The 17,562-nt window shown below is 44.1% G+C and overlaps 1 protein-coding gene across 2 annotated transcripts; it reads left to right on the top strand.

Annotated features, from left to right (window-relative positions):
• Positions 1-3,167: 3,167 nt before the first annotated feature.
• Positions 3,168-7,238, top strand: LOC149361263 (uncharacterized). 2 transcript variants are annotated; one of them, XM_089569491.1, is made up of 3 exons: positions 6,675-6,858; positions 6,892-7,077; positions 7,174-7,238. In XM_089569491.1, the coding sequence occupies exons 1-3, from the start codon at positions 6,675-6,677 to the stop codon at positions 7,236-7,238; spliced, it is 435 nt and encodes a 144-aa protein (XP_089425617.1). The 2 variants fall into 2 exon arrangements, with proteins under 2 accessions (XP_089425616.1, XP_089425617.1); XM_089569490.1 differs by adding an exon at positions 3,168-3,179 and having other exon boundaries at positions 6,684-7,238.
• The last annotated feature ends 10,324 nt before the right edge of the window (positions 7,239-17,562 follow it).

Below are 17,562 nucleotides of genomic sequence, written 5' to 3'. Positions count from 1 at the left end.
TACCTAACAAACAGTTCCAAAGAACGTAACAGAGACGAAAAAAATAACGGAGGCTAATGTTATGGCACAGTATTTTGGGAAAGCGGGATAAATAATAAAAAAACGCCATATACAAAAAGACAGCCAAACTGAATACAGGCGTGAACAGGGGATTATCCCAAGAATATTCCGCTAAAAACCAGTGAAGCGAGAAATGGAGATAGAAATGATTTACCCCTCATTCTAAGCGCGTGCTTGATGAATAGAGGAGATTTTGTGCGATGCTATAGAGAAACTGAGTTCAGAATGCCGAGCTGCGTGTTAGAAAATATATACACGGAAGTGTTTTCTCGTTACATAAAATTGCTTCGCATTGCGTGAAACATTCGTCTATGTAGCTTGTACGATCGCGGAACTTTTCAACAGCGTGTTCGGCTCGTGCTTCGCCTGGAGGCCAGAGTTCACCAATATCTCGCAAAACACAGGATAGGTACAATACCTATCGTTAATACACCATGCCAGGAGATTCCTAGTGATTAAAGGCAAGATACGATGGAGACCTTGAAACGCTGTCTGCTAATCCACACGAAAGAAATACTAAAGGCCTCTTTATATTTATTTAAATATTTCATATCAGGCTTTCATAAAGTGAACACCAGGGGTGCTTTTATTGAAATTGTGCAATAACATTTTTGTCGCACAACGAAGACAGAGGTGCCGAAAGGCATAATGCGAGATTTCATTGATGGAAGTGCAGCATTGAATACTTAACTGTTTCGCAGCGAAGTCACAATCTTGACCATACTTAAAGATGTTTTTGAAAAAAATTGGCTGAAGGCTTAGCTTGGTTAAGCCTGGCTGATTGCGAAAGCAATAACACCTGGCTGCGCTTGGTTCTGCTGGCAGTTGGACTTGGTTTCCCGTATAGTGCAACTCTGGTCACGACTTGGTTCTGCTAATATGGTTACCCGTATGGATTCACTCTGGACACAGCATGGGTCTACTGTGAATGTGCTTTATTTGTTCCGATGAACACGCTTTGGTGATCCGTAAAGAAATGGATTTTGGTCTGTACATCGGTGATGACATCGGCGTGCTCGCCATTCTGCAGCATACGCACGTTGCTTCGCCAACCGTTGTTTTCTTTCTTCGTCTGTTTCTTCGGCACGGCGCCGTCGCTTGGCCGTGGCACACCGTTCCAGCCTCGCCTTGTAGGCATCCTCCGACATAGCACAGCACTGCGAGGAGCACAGCCGCAGCCCCGTTTTATCCCAGTCTAGCGAGCGCCCTTACTCGGCAGCTGCGCCGGAGCGAAGGATCAGCCTCATCGATGAGACGAGTTGGGCCCCCAGCTCTCCTCTTGTCGTGACGTCACGCGGTCACGTGGTAGCGCGCCGCAGCTGCGCCGGAGCGAAGGATGAACCTCCATCGATGGCAGAAAAGTGCAAGCAGTATTGCTTTCGCAATAAAATCGAAGGAAATCTGCTATTGTCGTTCACTGCATCATAGCATTGAGATCACAACGTCTTGAACCGATCGAAGGCATTATATAAAATTCGAATGTTTCCTTCAAGGTTCGAGTTTTAAAAATTACGGAGAACTGAATTCCATTATGCGATGAAAATTGGTGAACACTGGGTTAGCCCCTTCTTTGAAGAGCTAAGGTTTCGGGCCTTGCACATTATCCAGTGAAAGCTGTTTGGCACAGGGTGATTGGCCGGTCAGCATCCAGATTAGCCGCCCGCTAGATTTTTCTAGTGGCAACGACCTTCAGACTGCGCATTCCTCCGTCTGCGTAAAAACCTCCTCCATCCAGGATTGCAACCGCCCACGTTCTTCCCGTCGCAGCAACCGTCAAGCCTCTGCCTCTTTTTCCTTAAACATGGAGAGGAGGATTTCCCTGTCTCCATTTTCCACCTGCAAAACGTGGCAGGTGAGGGGTGGGACTCAGGTCGTGGGTGGTGTGCACAAAAATGCAACCCCGGACAATATGTTCTTTTTACAGTGGAGCTTCTTACGCAAACCCATTAAAATTCGAGCGGTTGTGTAATTACCTGTGCCTGTTTACTAGCTTCAAATAATATCTCATTACCTAGGTGTAGCGGGCCGGAATGCTTCATTTACATCCCTTCATTAACGGCCTAACATGATATATTTCTTCGAAGAAGCTGTACTCCGTAACACCCTGACATTATCGTCAATATATTTTTCCCTGCAAGAGCCATAAGGCGATGACTACAGGGTGCGATTTGCAAATGAAACCAATGTGATATACGGCAATGCATTCCCTTCCTTCTCCCTTGCTATTATAAGATAAGAACAATACACAGCACTAGACTGTCCGCAATAAATGAATTGCGAAGACAACTGAAACACGAAAAGTAGAATGACAAGATTTTAGCGGGGAAATTATCAGTACTGACGAAGTTTGGTTTCAGTTCCAAGGCGCAAAGATATTTCTTTAGAACTGTTTGTAAACATGGCATATATTTCCTCTCCAGGAGCTAATATGTTCATATTTTTTGTTCGATTTTCAGTTTTCTTGTTCGCACATCATTTGTTGCTGACAGTACCATACTATTGCAATAATAGCAGTAATTCATGCAGCAGTTACTAATCTTTGCAGCAAAGTGTCTGCATTGAGAAATCCTCATTCCATTGACGACGGTTACTTCCGCACTTCGAAACTTCATATACTGTTTCAGTAGCCGGAAGTGCCGGAGCAACGCGGCAGCATGCCTTTTGTCGCCGATACCATTCTCTGAGAATACATTCAATATCAGAGAACTGCAGCGCTTTCTTTAGGGGCCGGGCCAGCGCCTCCAGCTTTTCATCAGGTTCCTGATCACACCGGCGCTGATATAGCACAGGGAAAGCTTCTTTCTCCGGCACGCCGCAGTTCCGCCCACAGGTACGCTCTATAAATGCCTAGAAAAGAGCTCTCCTCGCGACAACAGCGCAAGATGGATAGATTGTTTTCTAACACGTCCAACCTGTAACGATAGAGTACGCATCTTTTCGTCCACAGTAAGGGCTTGTTTTCTTCTTACACAATGTAGTTATGTTAACCTAACCGGTTACGCGTCCTTGTTCCTTCCGGATTGAGCAGCTCCTCAAAGGTATATAAGACTGCACACCACCACGCCTTCGCTACCGTTCACGTCGTACCTTGTGCCGGAACACCAAAGATGTACGCTCTGGTAAGTGAACTGGCGTCTGGAAACGACTCTTCTGAGAGGAATAATACTTTGCACTCTTTTTCATTTAGATTTTATAACGTCAAGAAGTAAATTTATATTCCATAAACCTACCTGCATCCGTGAGGAATACATAGGTATATCACAAACAAGTGCCTCTGCCCAACTACCAAAGGCTTCCCTTTTTCTGTTCTGCGTGATTTATCGCATTTGAAAAAAAAAATCTCCATGGCTTCTTTAGGCTTGTGCTCTTCTTATTTTAAGACGTGACTGATTAGGTTATGATACTTAGTTTGCGCCACCTTGCTTATCCGTACAAAGCCCCACTTATAGACTGTATAGAGAGGCCTTCTTCGAAATTAGGACTTTCGGCGTACCGCCAGCTGATTTCAATTTACCTGTACAGTCGTGTTACAAAGAAAACTAGATGAAGACTGACAAAAAAAAAAGAAATGAACAAACTGCCCTAGTTAGAAATTTATCATAGTGCCAGGGCCATTTCTGTATAGAATCAATGTTCTTATCTGATTGGCCATTGTGTCGAAACAAAGTAATGACACTTAGCTCGGGGAAAACACTGTACTTTTATTTTTAAAAAATGTAATATCACACGAGGAGAAAAATGTCACTTTCGTGGGTTCACCAAGTTCCTAAGTGGGATGCGCACAACAGGAAAGTTTATTTCTGCGGAAAATGAAAATTTTCTTTAAAAAATATATGCAACCGTTTCTGTGTAAGGAACAACGAAAATGTTTAAGGATGTTTTAATTTCTGACCAGAGAAATGGCAAAGATTGCTAAAAGGGATGCGCGTTTAAACAAGCTCAGTTTTGCAGGACAATAATGCGACAAGAAGTAGTAAGAAAACCATCACAGAAAACTAGCGCATCTGGACGTGTAATATGTATTTTTAGTTGCGTGTTCACGTATGCAATAACATAATTGCGAAAAGTGAACAAACTTAACAGCCAGTACAAAAACTCTTAGCAGTGAATGTTTCATAAAATACCCCTGAAATACCTCTGATGCTTGGTAGCTAGGTATTGTATTCTATCTTATAAGCTAGAATAAAACATCCCTAATTTAGGCTATAATTCCTACAGTTACAATTACTGAGTATTGTATGTTTAAACTAGCAACGGTAGCGAACATGACTTCGAACTCAATGCGAACTCATCTGTTGTCACAATGAGAAAGCTCCAGAAAATAATTTAAGAGCTTTCCTTACCTTAGAGGTTTGCTCATAAAACGTTCAAGTGATCTATTGGCTTATATTACGTTCAAGCGGTCTATTCTGTGTACTCTCTCCAGAAATGTATAAAAAGAGCAAAAAAAAATTTCCTCCTTCCTGTCAAGACAGTTTTAGCGTTTCTGTAATGGTTATTTATTTCACGTCAATAAAATATACAGTTGTGCATTTATTCTCTCTTTACATGACTTCTATATCACCGTTTGTTACCTATTTATGCGTTTTTGGACATCGCCCTTTCCTAATTACAGTTTTATTGCGCTGAAGTGAAAAAAAAAACTTTTAATCCGTCAACCGGGCTGCCTCCTTTAGGATTGGTAAGAGATACATCAGGATGATCTGAGCGGTTTATTGCCTCCCAGAACATTCCAGGGTTATTTATTAACACTGATGGCAATTCTTGAGTGAAGAAGTGGCGGCGAGCACATATCCGCGCTGACTGATATTGCTTATCGCATGCTTTTCAGCGCTTCCAGGAATCAGACTGCATGATATTGTTGGACTGTCTATAAAGGCGCTTTTCTTAGTGTTAAGACGACCTCAGCGGCGATTAAACCAAGTCGCGCTGTTAGTGAACGGTGCACAGATGACCGGTATCAATCTGTCAATAAGAGCAGCAAGTTTGACACTGAACTGACAACAGTAAACTTCAATTGATCATGATGAAATATAATGAACGAAGTGCCCAGCAAAAAGTGTCAGCTCTATCTTTATTCAATCGAAGTTTTGCTCTTGTAGCACCTTATTTGTTTTGTGCGAGTTTCTTTCTTATCGGGCACGAAATGCAGCTTTCCTGTGACTACAGAATCGTAGCAAAGACCTTCAGGTGCTTAATACTGGAGCAAAGGTAAGGCTTATTGGTTAGAAAAAGGTCGAGAGAAATGACAGAAGTTGGGGAACAACGCGTGGATTCATGAAGAATGGCTGCAATGAGAAATGAAATAAAGGCAAGATATATGAACTGTATAATCGCCGTCTAACAATTCATTAATTCCTATACGTGCAGAAGGGGCATTACAAAAGGCGCGTGCATATGAGCACATGTTAACGCGGAGAACTGAATGTATTCAACGCAAGCCTGACATAGTGTTTCTGCTTTCATTCACTGCACAGTGGTGCATCACTGCATAGGCAGGAGTGCTGTTGGTGGGTGCCTAAAGTTGACAGACAGAAATATTTTTAGGAGAAACAAAGTCGCTTTGGGCAGGGGCGCCAGTGTACTGATAGGTGGCCAGTGTAAGAAATTTAAAGCCAGGCTTTCAGAGACTAGTTGCCCTGAGTGCGCTTTCAGGCGAGCGTTGGGCGTGTTGTCAAACGAGTGAATCGTACTTGCTTCCTCGTGTGATCCTCTCGCAAGTACTTAAAATAAGGTTGATGCTGCTTCTATTCGAAAGGAGCGGGAGTAGTATAAATTGACGCAGGAAGAAGTTTTTTTCTCTCTGCTATCCATGTTTTCTAGAGTGCATGCCAGTGCACGTTAAATAACCCCAGGTGGTTGAAATTTCCGCAGCCCTCCACTACGGCGTCCCTCATAGCCTTAGTCGCTTTGGGACGTTAAACCCCATAAACCAAACCAAACCATCTTTGATAGAATAGGTGTAGATGTAGCCAAAAAACTGCAAGAAAGCTAGGAAGTAAAAAGAAAAACAGCGAGGAGAAGGGAGCAACTCTTGGAATGCATGAAGATGCCTTCTATGTGGAATACATAACTAGGAATTCCATTTTCCGACGTCTTGGACGGTAAACAAGCAAACAAAAACGAAAAGCTTCATTCATTCTGATTATCCACACTATATCAACCGTGACCATTCAGCATGCTGAAAGCACGCTGAATGTTCAGAATAACACCACAATAAAGGGTAATCATTTCGGGATATCGCTCTTTTACTCGACTAATACCAACCCTGTTATTACCCGGACCACTGAGCGAAAAATTGACAATCGTCGTAGTCGTCACACAGCATTTCAAAATAAAACAGTCCGCAAAAATGCGGTGTGATTCGTCTCAAGGATGTAGTTTTAATTCAATTCATATTTTCGTATTCGTAAAGCACACAGAAGATGTAGCAACCAATTCACAGAATGCAATCCCAGATTCCTTTCTTTTTGTCCAAGATGCGAAACAAGACGTTTAAAAAGTCGACGTGAAATCCTGACGTTCTTGCTCATGGTATTTGTTAGAAAAAATTGAGAACATGAAATCCGTTCCGCCGCTGCTCTGAAGCGCGGTCTAACCTTTTTCTCATTAATATGTTACAGGTGACGCCTCTCGTCCTACTCCTGGTCCTGGCCACTGCCACGGCTGTTCCGAAGGTTGGCTACGGTGGGCTCGGCTATGGAGGCCTCGGATACGGGGGCCTGGGTTACGGAGGCCTAGGATACGGGGGCCTGGGTTACGGTGGCCTGGGATACGGCGGGCTTGGCGGCCTGGGAGGTTTGGGTGGCGTAGGTGGCCTGGGTGGTGTAGGAGGCTTGGGCGGCGTTGGCGGCGTGGGCATCGGCAGCAGCGTGGCTCTTCTGAGTGGAGGCCCCGGATTTGCCAAGGTTGTGGCCGGACCTGCCTTCCTGGTGAGGTCGGTGCACCACGTCAACAAGGTCAGCGGCGGAGGAGCCCTCCTGGCTCATTCTGGTCTCGGCGGAGGATACGGCCTGGGTGGCGGATACGGCCTCGGCGGAGGATACGGTCTCGGCGGAGGATACGGTCTCGGCGGAGGATACGGCCTCGGCGGAGGATACGGGCTCGGCGGAGGACTCGGTGGCGGTGTGGGCTACGGGGGATACGGAAAATACGGTGGCTATGGCTACAAGGGTTGAAAGATGAATGTAGATTCATCAGCACTTCCAACAGCAGCAGTGCCCTAATTCACCGTATGCAAGAATATGACAGTGGGCCGAAGATGTTAAGCATGTTTTTGAAGGAAATGATCATAAATCACCGGAAACTGCTTTCATGCCCATCAATAAGCCAAAGTTCCCGGAAGTGTGCGTTGAGATAATAACAATAGCACAGACGAAAATTTGTTACTAAAATTTTCAAATATGCTACACCCTTGAAGATCGCCTGAATACTCTCGAGTGGAAGACTGTTCTTGCGGATGCTATGGCAACAAACTGTATCGCTGTAATTAGCACAGAATACTCGACGGCTGTTCATTTCAACGAAAATAAAAATATTTTACAAGCCTGATTGGAATAACACGTTTTCTTTACTGTATTCACGAGCACTAATAAGTGCGTACTGTTTTGAGAAAATAACATTTAGGCCTTGAACTGTGTGCCAGGTATTTGTACTTTTAAAGCTTTTGAAACTTTCAAACACATTATGCGGAAGCGATTTAAACACAGCCAAAGACGCCTTTTCCATTTCATTTACGGCAAGCCCGGGAGGACAGCACATAGAATGTTTGTTTTGGAGGAAACATTCTCCTCCTGAAATGCTGCTGGCGTCATCGGCAGCGTTTTGCATCGTTAAGAAGTCTGAATGGCTTGAGGCAGAGCGCGACGTCACTGGAGAGATTAAGTTATAATTAACGTAATTGTAATCCAGCGTTCGACGGAATCCTGTCTGGTCAGGTAGTGGCATAGTAGAATGTAAACTTGGGTCACTGACCACGTCAAAAAGGGGGTTAGTTGATGTTTCGGAACCGCTACAGGTTCCTTGTTCACAATGAATAACCGGCCGATAAAGATGCAGCTTATGTAGCTTTGACCAGTCGACGTAATGATTTTGTGTAAGCCCTTGGTTCTGTTTATGGTGTTCGGCGTCGATTGCATTATCTTACAATACAATACAATACAATACAATACAATACAATACAATACAATACAATACAATACAATACAATACAATACAATACAACATAATACAATACAATGCAGATAATACACTCGACGCCGAACACTATCAGCAGAATATAGGAAAATCTTCACCGGGCTTACGCGAAATCATTACGTCGACTGGTCAAAGCTACATAAACTGCATCTTAATCGGCCGGTTATTCATTGTGAACAAGGAACCCGTAGCGGTTCCGAAACGTCAACAAACCCCTTTTTGACGGGGTCAGTGACCCAAGTTTACATTCTACTAATTAACGTAATTATAATTAAGTGATAACAATCAGCCACTTATTGTCATGCACTCACCCTCTCAAAAGGGTTTTTCCAGGCATACGACACACGCTACATGCTCTGAAATGGCCGTTTTTGATGTGGCAAAAAAAAAACAAGCGTAGTTAACTAGAACTCGGACCAAGTACGCGATTTTTAGAAGGCAATTTTAACTTCGAAAAGGCTGTAGGCACCTATACCTAACAATTCTTGACGAAAGCAATTTTGAGCGGAAAATGGTTTATGAACGCAAATTTTTATAGAATGTAAGAATTCACTGCAGCAATTCGGAGCTTCGCAATATCCGCAGATTACGCGATGGCAGGGTTGTATTTTTTCTTCTGATAACGTTTTTGCGGTGTCCAAAAGCGTTCCCTATATTTTTTTTATGGCAGTCTTAACTTCAATGCGATCGATGAAATCACTTCAAAGGTAAGATTTTTCTGCATATTGAAAGAATGGATCATTACCTCAAGTATTTTCATAACAGTGTCTTGCAATTGTCAAACTTTCACAACTTCAGACCGAGAATGTCGGACATGGTAACATAAATATTGAAAGTAATGGCCTATTCATCCGACGCATTGCAAAATCTTTGCTATTAAAATTCGTCCATGCCCACATCAAGTAGTAAAGAGTGTCATAGATAAACAAGGGCCGACGTTTTACACGATAGCAAAAACGTTAATTGCGAATGAATGCAAGCCTGCCGAGGGAACGTGTGCGGATGTGCCCATCGTTACACTGAAAAATCATGATAAATTAGAAAAATGTGTTCATAAGCTATTTCGTACCGGAAAATGCACCTGTCCACATTTACTGGGTACGATAAATACATTTTTTTCGGCAGCACGTAAGCAAAAATTTTATGTACGCGTTTGGAAACCGCATGAAGTCGTTCAGCAAGGAAAGCATGCCGAGTCGGTTGCTATGAGTACAAGGAGCTACTGGTGCATGAGTGAACACGGGTAGCCCTGCAGCGATCCGTGCCAACTGCTGGGGATAGAGCATTGCACTAGTAACTGCTTCATAGTACGAGCGATAAGCCTGATGTTCAAACTCAAAGATTTGAGAGGGTCTGCTGTAACTGCCTCTGCATAGTATCTTTGAAGTAGTCCCTCTCGGATCCTAGGTCTTCCTACATTTCTCAGTTTATATTGAAACCCTTGCTCCTGGAGAAATTAAAACTTAAAAACTGCATCACTACCTGCTTTGAAATCTTCATCGCTTATCAGCGCAGCATTCAGCATTCAAATAGGGGATCAAGGTTAGATCGTAGGGCCGGCACACTCATCGATCGACACAATAAAAATTCTCCGCTCAGAAAAAATTCCGGGCTTGAATTGAAAATCGATGGCCGCGGGTATCAAACGAGGTCACAATTTTAAAAACTGCTTAATGTGGAAAGTATTTCAAAATATCCAACGTTAGAAATATATATTCGAAAGCTGGCATATCAGCGCTGGTGTTGCACGTCGACAAAACGGCGTCGTTCACATTTCTATTGCACAAATACATACACCATTTGTGTATTGCATTAAGTAGAAGGAGTTAAGTTCATTTTTACGAAATATGTTACGATAATCACACCATTTTATAAGAGTGTAACCTAGAAAAGTGAACTCTGAGAATTTTTAAATATCCATTTTCAGGCTTGGGTGCTTCGAACGACATTGCTGATTAAGAAAGTTTAAGGACTGCGTTCACCTTCGATGTTGATGGCCTTCAATTTCGCAATCTTTCCCTCTGAGATCAAACTAACAATTTAACTGCTTAATTTCGGCTAATGGTTGGTTGAAATATAGCACTCTGTAAGACATATAATGTCCACATTGCTGTACAAACTACCTGCACTGACCACACTGGCGTATGTAAAATAGTTAATAAAATAAATATCTGTATACGCTAAAAATTTCCCCGTGCATAACGCCATTCTGTACTCAAGTTCGCGATTAGGGAACAAAATATATCCCTTCAAAAGGATTTAAGAAGTGTCAGGTATAGACGACTAGTGAGCAATTACTCACAGAAAGAAAAAAACGGAGACCAGATGTGCTTGCCTTGAAAAAAAACTGTCTACTGGAAAGCATATTAGATGAACACCTAACAACAAACTACGCTTGAATGTTGGAGGCCGAGGTGTCTTGGTCATGGCCACAAGGACCAGTTATTAATAAATTTGCTACACTGTGAGCCACTGCACAGGCAAACAATGCTCACTGAGTTGTACAACGGAAGGAACGAAATTACTCTTACGAAATTACCTTGGAGCCGCCGCGGCGGCTTAGTGGCTATGGTGTTCGGTATCTGGCCCGAAATGCACGGGTTCGATGTCGCCTGCCGCGGTTGTATTTATATGTAGCTGAAATGCTAGAAGCCCATGTCCTGTGCGATGTCAGTGCACGGTAAAGTATCCAGGTGGTCTAAATTATCGGTAATCCTCTAGTACGCTGTTTCTCATACTCTGAGTCGTTTTGGGACATTAAATCCTTAAAGACAAAACCGATTACATTGGTTTCAAGTGCTTCCTCACCATTCGTTATTTAAATGCATCAACAGCGAAATGAGTCTTCTCAAAATTCAGATAGAAATAACGGTCCAGAATGCCACCGTAATCGGTTCCAGAACATATAGCGACTGAAGGGGGTTATATAAAAAATTTGCTTTCTTAAAATGGGGCGGTAGATAGACCACCTTGAAATCTGCTAACGTTATCCCGGTATAAAAATCTGCAAACAAACACAGGATGAGAGATTAGACAACAATTTCTTTAATATCAACGTGCTGTAATGCTGTAGAGCAGTTCCTTCATGAACACCTTGGGGAGTATTTGAAAAACAATAACAATATTTCACATGATCACCACGACTTCTGAGCAGGATTTTCAATTATTTATCTACCTCAATGAATTCATTCACTCATGACATTGCATAAGCACTTAATATCAGAGGCCAGGTTGACCCCGTTTTAACAGTTTACTCGAAAGCCTATCTAGAAGAACAACGCTGAGAAGAAGACGACGGACGATGGGAAGGACAGCCACAGGCGCTGAACGCTTTCAGGTATGCAGCTCCGACTAGCCCTACACCTTGACCTGGTGTACTCGAAGGCATTGGACACGGTTTGCCACAGAAAACCTTTACTAAAACTCCAGGCTTTCCTCGTTGTTCACTAACTAGTAGAGTGGATTCAAGACTGTTTGCACCTGAGGCTCCCGCTTGTACTATTAGTAGCGAAAAATCATTTACGGTTCACGTTACATCTAGTGTGCCTCAGTGCTTCGTCCTGGGGCCCCTTCTTTTCATAATTTACAGTACGATGTCAGATTGCGTGCTGTGCTCGTTCATTAACACAGTTCTTAAGCCACACATTTTCGCTATTTTGTGATTGCAGTGAAAGTAGCAAATGGCTATTTATATGGCCAAAGCCGCGGCCATGACGCTGACTAACCAGAAAAAACCATTGCGTTTCAGTTAGTGTGATAGTGGTCCTGAGTTAACATGCTTCGACGCATTCAGATAACTATGAGCAATCTTCAGGTCTAGCTTAAAATGTAGCTCTCACGTTGACTCCGAAAACTACAGTATTTAAAAGGCCGTTAACAACCATCTCAACAACAGAATGCAAGTAAAGATCCTACAAAACGATTTTCGGGCTCATTCTTGAATACCATCGAGCTGTCTGGTTCCTGCACTATGTCTGTGATATCGAGTGATTGCAGTCTATTAAAAATAAAACGGTTATATTTGTACAGGGTGTTTCACGTAACTTGAACCAAGGATTTAAAAAAGGGGGTAAACCGCAGCCCGCTGAAACCAACAATACATTGTTCCCCATCATGTGGCGCTCCTCAGAATATTTTTTATTGCGCTTAATTAGTTAATTAACTAAGATGAATTATACAAATTTTTAAATATTCATTTTAGTGCCCAGATCGTTACGTTAAATTGTAGAGCAGGTTCATAAACAACCGATCCAGTTTATTGCAGCATCGTATCTCCAACGGGGTCCTTTTTCCCGGCATCTAAAGAAAGCCCGCGAAATATGAAAAAGTACCACCTGACTACGCTCGTGCGCTACCAAATTGCAGCGCTCTCAACGGCACTTCGAGCAAACGGAGCGTGCCCGCTGACCCTGGCGAAGGGAACGGCCTCCAGGTGCTTCCTAGGTGCATTCCTAGAACGTGCTTTCTTAGACCAGGTGCTTTCCTAGAACGTACTGCAGGTGTGCGATTACGAGGTTTTGTCTCAATTTTGAGACTGTGACGTGAAATTGACGACACCGCGAGATGCCAACCGCGGAGTCAACCAATCAGCGAAGGCCAGTGAAGTCCCTAGCTAGGGGCTTTAGCGCTAGTAGCAGGGCTCTACCCAGGAAGCATTTAGTTGCGCAATAAGGGACCGTATGCTAACCTTTTGCTGTAAACAAGCCGTTAACAAAATGAACAATGTTTTATTTTCCTACGAAACTATGTTTCAAACGTAACAACATTAAGCAAAGCAAGAAGCGTCCTCAGTTTTGCAATTAAGCTTGCTGTTCAGTAACTTTTGCTGCCGCGAGGGCGCACTGACGCTGGAAAAGCGTCGGCTAGGTGGTGCGAGCTGCCTCCTGATTCAAAGGATTCAGCCTTATCCCTCCACCCACATATTCACCCATCGTAAACATGGCAGCCGGAAAAAAACGAGCTGATTCGATGGCTGTCCATTTTTTTTTACACATTACGTAGAATCAAGGTACTGTGCGAGCGTCTTAAGTGCGCGGAAAAATCTATTTAAAGGCAGTGATTGCTACAAGTCTGCCGAGATCAATTTGCAAGGAGCGCTTAGCTGGAAAACCGGCGAAGGCAGCTTTAAGGCAAGTTCACACTGGCGAGCCGAAAACGTCGCGCGACCGATTTCTGTAAATTAGTTACGGTTTACGAAGCACATGTAAAGCGGGGAGGGAGCGTAACAAATCGATTTAAGCCTGTCGCGCGACCTCCGCGACTCACCAGTGTGAACTCACCTAGCCTGCTATGGATGGCAAATGTGCTCTAAGGGTGATGCGTGGTTCTATTTATTTTTGTTCACAAAATACCAGGCGACCATGAATAACCACACTGCAGCAACTGCCGACATACGGGAGCAGACCGGTACAGCTCCTGGGTACTTGCAATCTCACTGCGGGAATCTAGAGCCGGCACGCTCGGTCACTGCGGCAACAATCACTCATCCGCCTCGTAACCAACTCATGCCGCCCGCTTCGGGTTAAGCACTTGATATTCGTGTTGGTGTTGCCGTTCCGTTCGGATGATGCTCGGATGACGCCGCCGGGGATACTGCGGTGGCGAAAGTTTATGCGAAGGAAGTCCCCCTTCGCCGCCGCCTTGTTTTGGGTGTCTCGCCGGAAAGCGCGCACCTTCTGCGACTTAACTTTGACAGTGGTCTCCGCAACCCACCGCAAACACTTGTCCAGAGTCCGTTGGGCTACTCGGACGTTTACTTCATTTCCTAAGGTGTCTTAAAACCTACCGACTGAAGCTAAAAAAAATTCAATATAATTACAGAGCACACTGGTATCAAATGAATAACAGCATTAACAAAAGGCAGCATTTCCAAAAACGAAGCACAAAAAACTGCAACGAATAAAGTAAAACAAATTTATAGACACATACTTATATAAAATTAACAACAGCGTTACGAAATGCAGCAGTATCAGTAATTACAGCAATATTGTGGGGAAGGGGTTTCCAGCTGACAAATTCTGGGTATGAATGAATCGTGAAAACATCTTGTACGACAACGAGGGATCCAAACTATGTGGCCGTGATCATTGCGTGCTGAAATATACGGTGGTCTTTTTAATAACTTTTCATTAAGAAAATGATTATGATAAATTTTGTGAAAAGTGCATTATAAAGCTATTCACCGGCGAGGAGAAAGAAGCGGTAGGGAAAGGTTAGTTTCATGGCAGTTGCACTACTAGTACGATGATAGTGGGAAAGTATGAAACGACAACCGCGGTTTTGAACTGATTCTAAGTCAGAAATGAGAGATTCGACCCCAGGGTTCCACACCGATGAAGCATATTCCAATTTAGAGCAGACCAATCTTTTGTAAAGTAATAGTTTTAGTGAACTCGGTGCACATGAAAAATTTGTGCGAAGGTATCCAAGGATGCGGTTGGCGTTATTTATAGTGTAGTCAACATGAGTTTTCCAAGACAGGTTAGATTAGACGTGAACACCCGGATATTTATAAGACGACCCAGTTTCAGGAGTGACGCTATTAATGTAGCAGGTAGAGGGTGCAGTAGACAGACGAGAAATGGGCAAATGCTTGCAGTTAGTAATTTTAGATTCTATTCCACAGGTTACTCTAATCCAGTACCTTGTTAATATCTGAGTGAAGAACAGATACATCATTATCATACTTAATTTCGGGGTAAATAACACAGTTATCGGCAAAAATACAAATAGAAGACGATATATTAGTTGGTAAGTCGTTAATATTACGACGAAGACGACGAAGCTGGCAGTGGCGCGAGACGGAGCGCTCGTGCTAGGCCAGCGGCCATTAAATCATCTCTTGTTCATGGTTCATTGCACCTCATTCTTCAGCTGGCCGCCACGTTATATTTGGTGTGGGGTGCTGGGGTCCCTTCATGGCCATCCTGGTCCCGGAGCTGCGGTGTCCTGCGCCTGCCGTGGACGTCGGCCGCGAGTGCCTGGTCCACGCCGCCCGGCCGTGCCCCAGCCCGCCCGACCTGAACCGACCTCGCCGCTCACCCGTCCCCCGCCCGGACCACAAGACACGACAACCCAAAACCCGACCGACCCGAGACCCGACCGACCCAAGACCCACACGTGAGGACACCGCCCCCCTGCCCCTGCGTCCGGTGCGTCCACGGACCTGGGCCGTCAGTTCCTGGCACCCTCCGGCCTGGATGCTTCGTGGACCGGGACTCATCCTTCGATCATCTCATCCGCTGTGGCGGCCAGCACCTCACCACTTTCTCCTTTCCGTCCCACCATCCTCTGAATCTCATCACCATTTTTCGCGTCTCTGTCACTGATCGGGACGATCGCTCGGTGGCCCCGGGAAGTGTGACGAAGACGACGAAGGTGGCAGCGGCGCGAAACGGAGCGCTCGCGCTAGGCCAGCTGCCATTAAATCATCTCTTGTTCATGGTTCATCGCACCTCATTCTTCGGCTGGCCGCCACGTTACAATATTAATGAGAAACAGGAGGGGCCCAAGAACTGACCCCTGAGGCACGCCAGAGCAAACAGGCGAGGAATCTCAATTGACGTTACTTGCTGTTACGAACTGACTTCGGTTTGAAAGAAAACAATGCAACCATGCAAGCAATGTAGAATCGATGTTAGGGCTGTATAGTTTAAGAAAAAGAAGCTCATGTGAAACCTTGTCAGATGCTTTAGAAAAATCCATAGATATAGAATCAGCATGGGACCAGCGATCTAGAATACAATGTAAGTCATTTGTGAGACATATGAGTTGCGTTTCGCATGAAAACGATTTACGGAAGCCGTGTTGGGCATTACTGGAAAAGCAATTGGATTCTAAAAAGCTAGCAAGATTAGAGTACATGACATGTTTCACGATTTTACATGAAATGCTCGTGAGCAACACAGGGCAAAAGTTATCAGGGCAATGTTTATCGTCAGACTTACGCAAAGAAATCACCCTCCCAACCTTCCAGTCATTGGGAATACAGCCTGTTCCCAGAGACTTGTCAAACAGTTTGCTAAGGATCCTTGAACTGTACATTTTGTGTTAATCAGAAATTTAGAATTAATGTTATCGACGCTAAAGGAGCAAGGAATGTTAAGGTTTTCAATTGTTATCAGGATGCCAGTCGTGTCAAAAAGAATTGGATCCATGGAAAAAGCATCCAAGACCGGACAATCCTGATTGATAAGGCAAACATTGCCAGAAAAAGCAGCAACAAAAACACTATTAAGAACACTAGCACACCCATTAGGTGAAAACGCAAGAGGATGTAAGTAGTATTGACGAACTATCTTTCTTGTTCACAGTGTTCCGAAACTGTCTAGGGTTACGAATCATCAGAGCAGGCAAAGTACTGTTAAAGAAGGAATCCTTAGCATTTTTCACAGCAAATTTGTACTCAGCATCCACAGAAAGGTAACCATCCCATCGTTGTGGCGAATTCGATGATTTGGGCGAGCGAAACAAACACTTTTTCTTATTGGATAGCCTTTTTGAAAAGTTATTAAAGCAGGGTGATTGGCTATTACACCGCAAAATTCTTACAAATGTATTAGTGAGGCGTTCAACAGTGTCCCTAAACAATTCCCAGTTAGTGCGGACAGAATTCTGTGGAAAATCTGGTGAATAATCGTTTAAGAATAGAGCTAAATCACGAATAATGGCATCATAGTCCGCCCGTTTGTAGTCTCTAATAGACTTGAAGATGCTCCGGCGATTAGGAATATTTATTTTTACATCAAAATGAAGCAAGTAGTGATCACTAAGACCAGGTAAGTGCGAGATTGAAGGGTAATATCCGGCGCGTTGGTTAGCACAAGGTCTGAGACATTGGAAGATGATGACGTGACTCGAGTTGGCTTAGTAACTAGCTTCGAAAGGTTGAAGTCCAAACAGGTTCGCAGAAAGTTATTTCATTGGGTAGAAAAGGGGCGAAGATACGGCGATGTGTTAGCCCACACGATACTGGGATAATTTAAGTCACCAGCAAGAAAGATTGCCGCACCCGGATGACGTACTAAGATCAGGTTAAGAGCATCATGCAAATCACCAACGAAAGTTGCACACGAATGGTTGCTTTAGGCATTTTAAACCTACTGTAAGGAAGACGACGGGCCTACGCGCGAGCCGCATTGCCATCGCCTGGGGCACGCGCCTGTCGGCCAGCTGACCTCGGACTGCTGTTAGCCCTGCTCCCGTTGTGAAGCTTCACTGAACAAATCCCACCTTACATTTGGTGGAGGTGCCGGGTTATATCCTCTCGCCCTGGAACTCCGCAGCCGAACGCTAACCCCTACCGCG

Source organism: Amblyomma mixtum, chromosome 2, assembly GCF_055824585.1.
Source record: "Amblyomma mixtum isolate Tamu chromosome 2, ASM5582458v1, whole genome shotgun sequence".
Classification (NCBI taxonomy): domain Eukaryota; kingdom Metazoa; phylum Arthropoda; class Arachnida; order Ixodida; family Ixodidae; genus Amblyomma; species Amblyomma mixtum.
The sequence above is the reverse complement of the archived record's forward strand: the minus strand, read 5'-3'. Positions and strand labels throughout refer to the sequence as shown.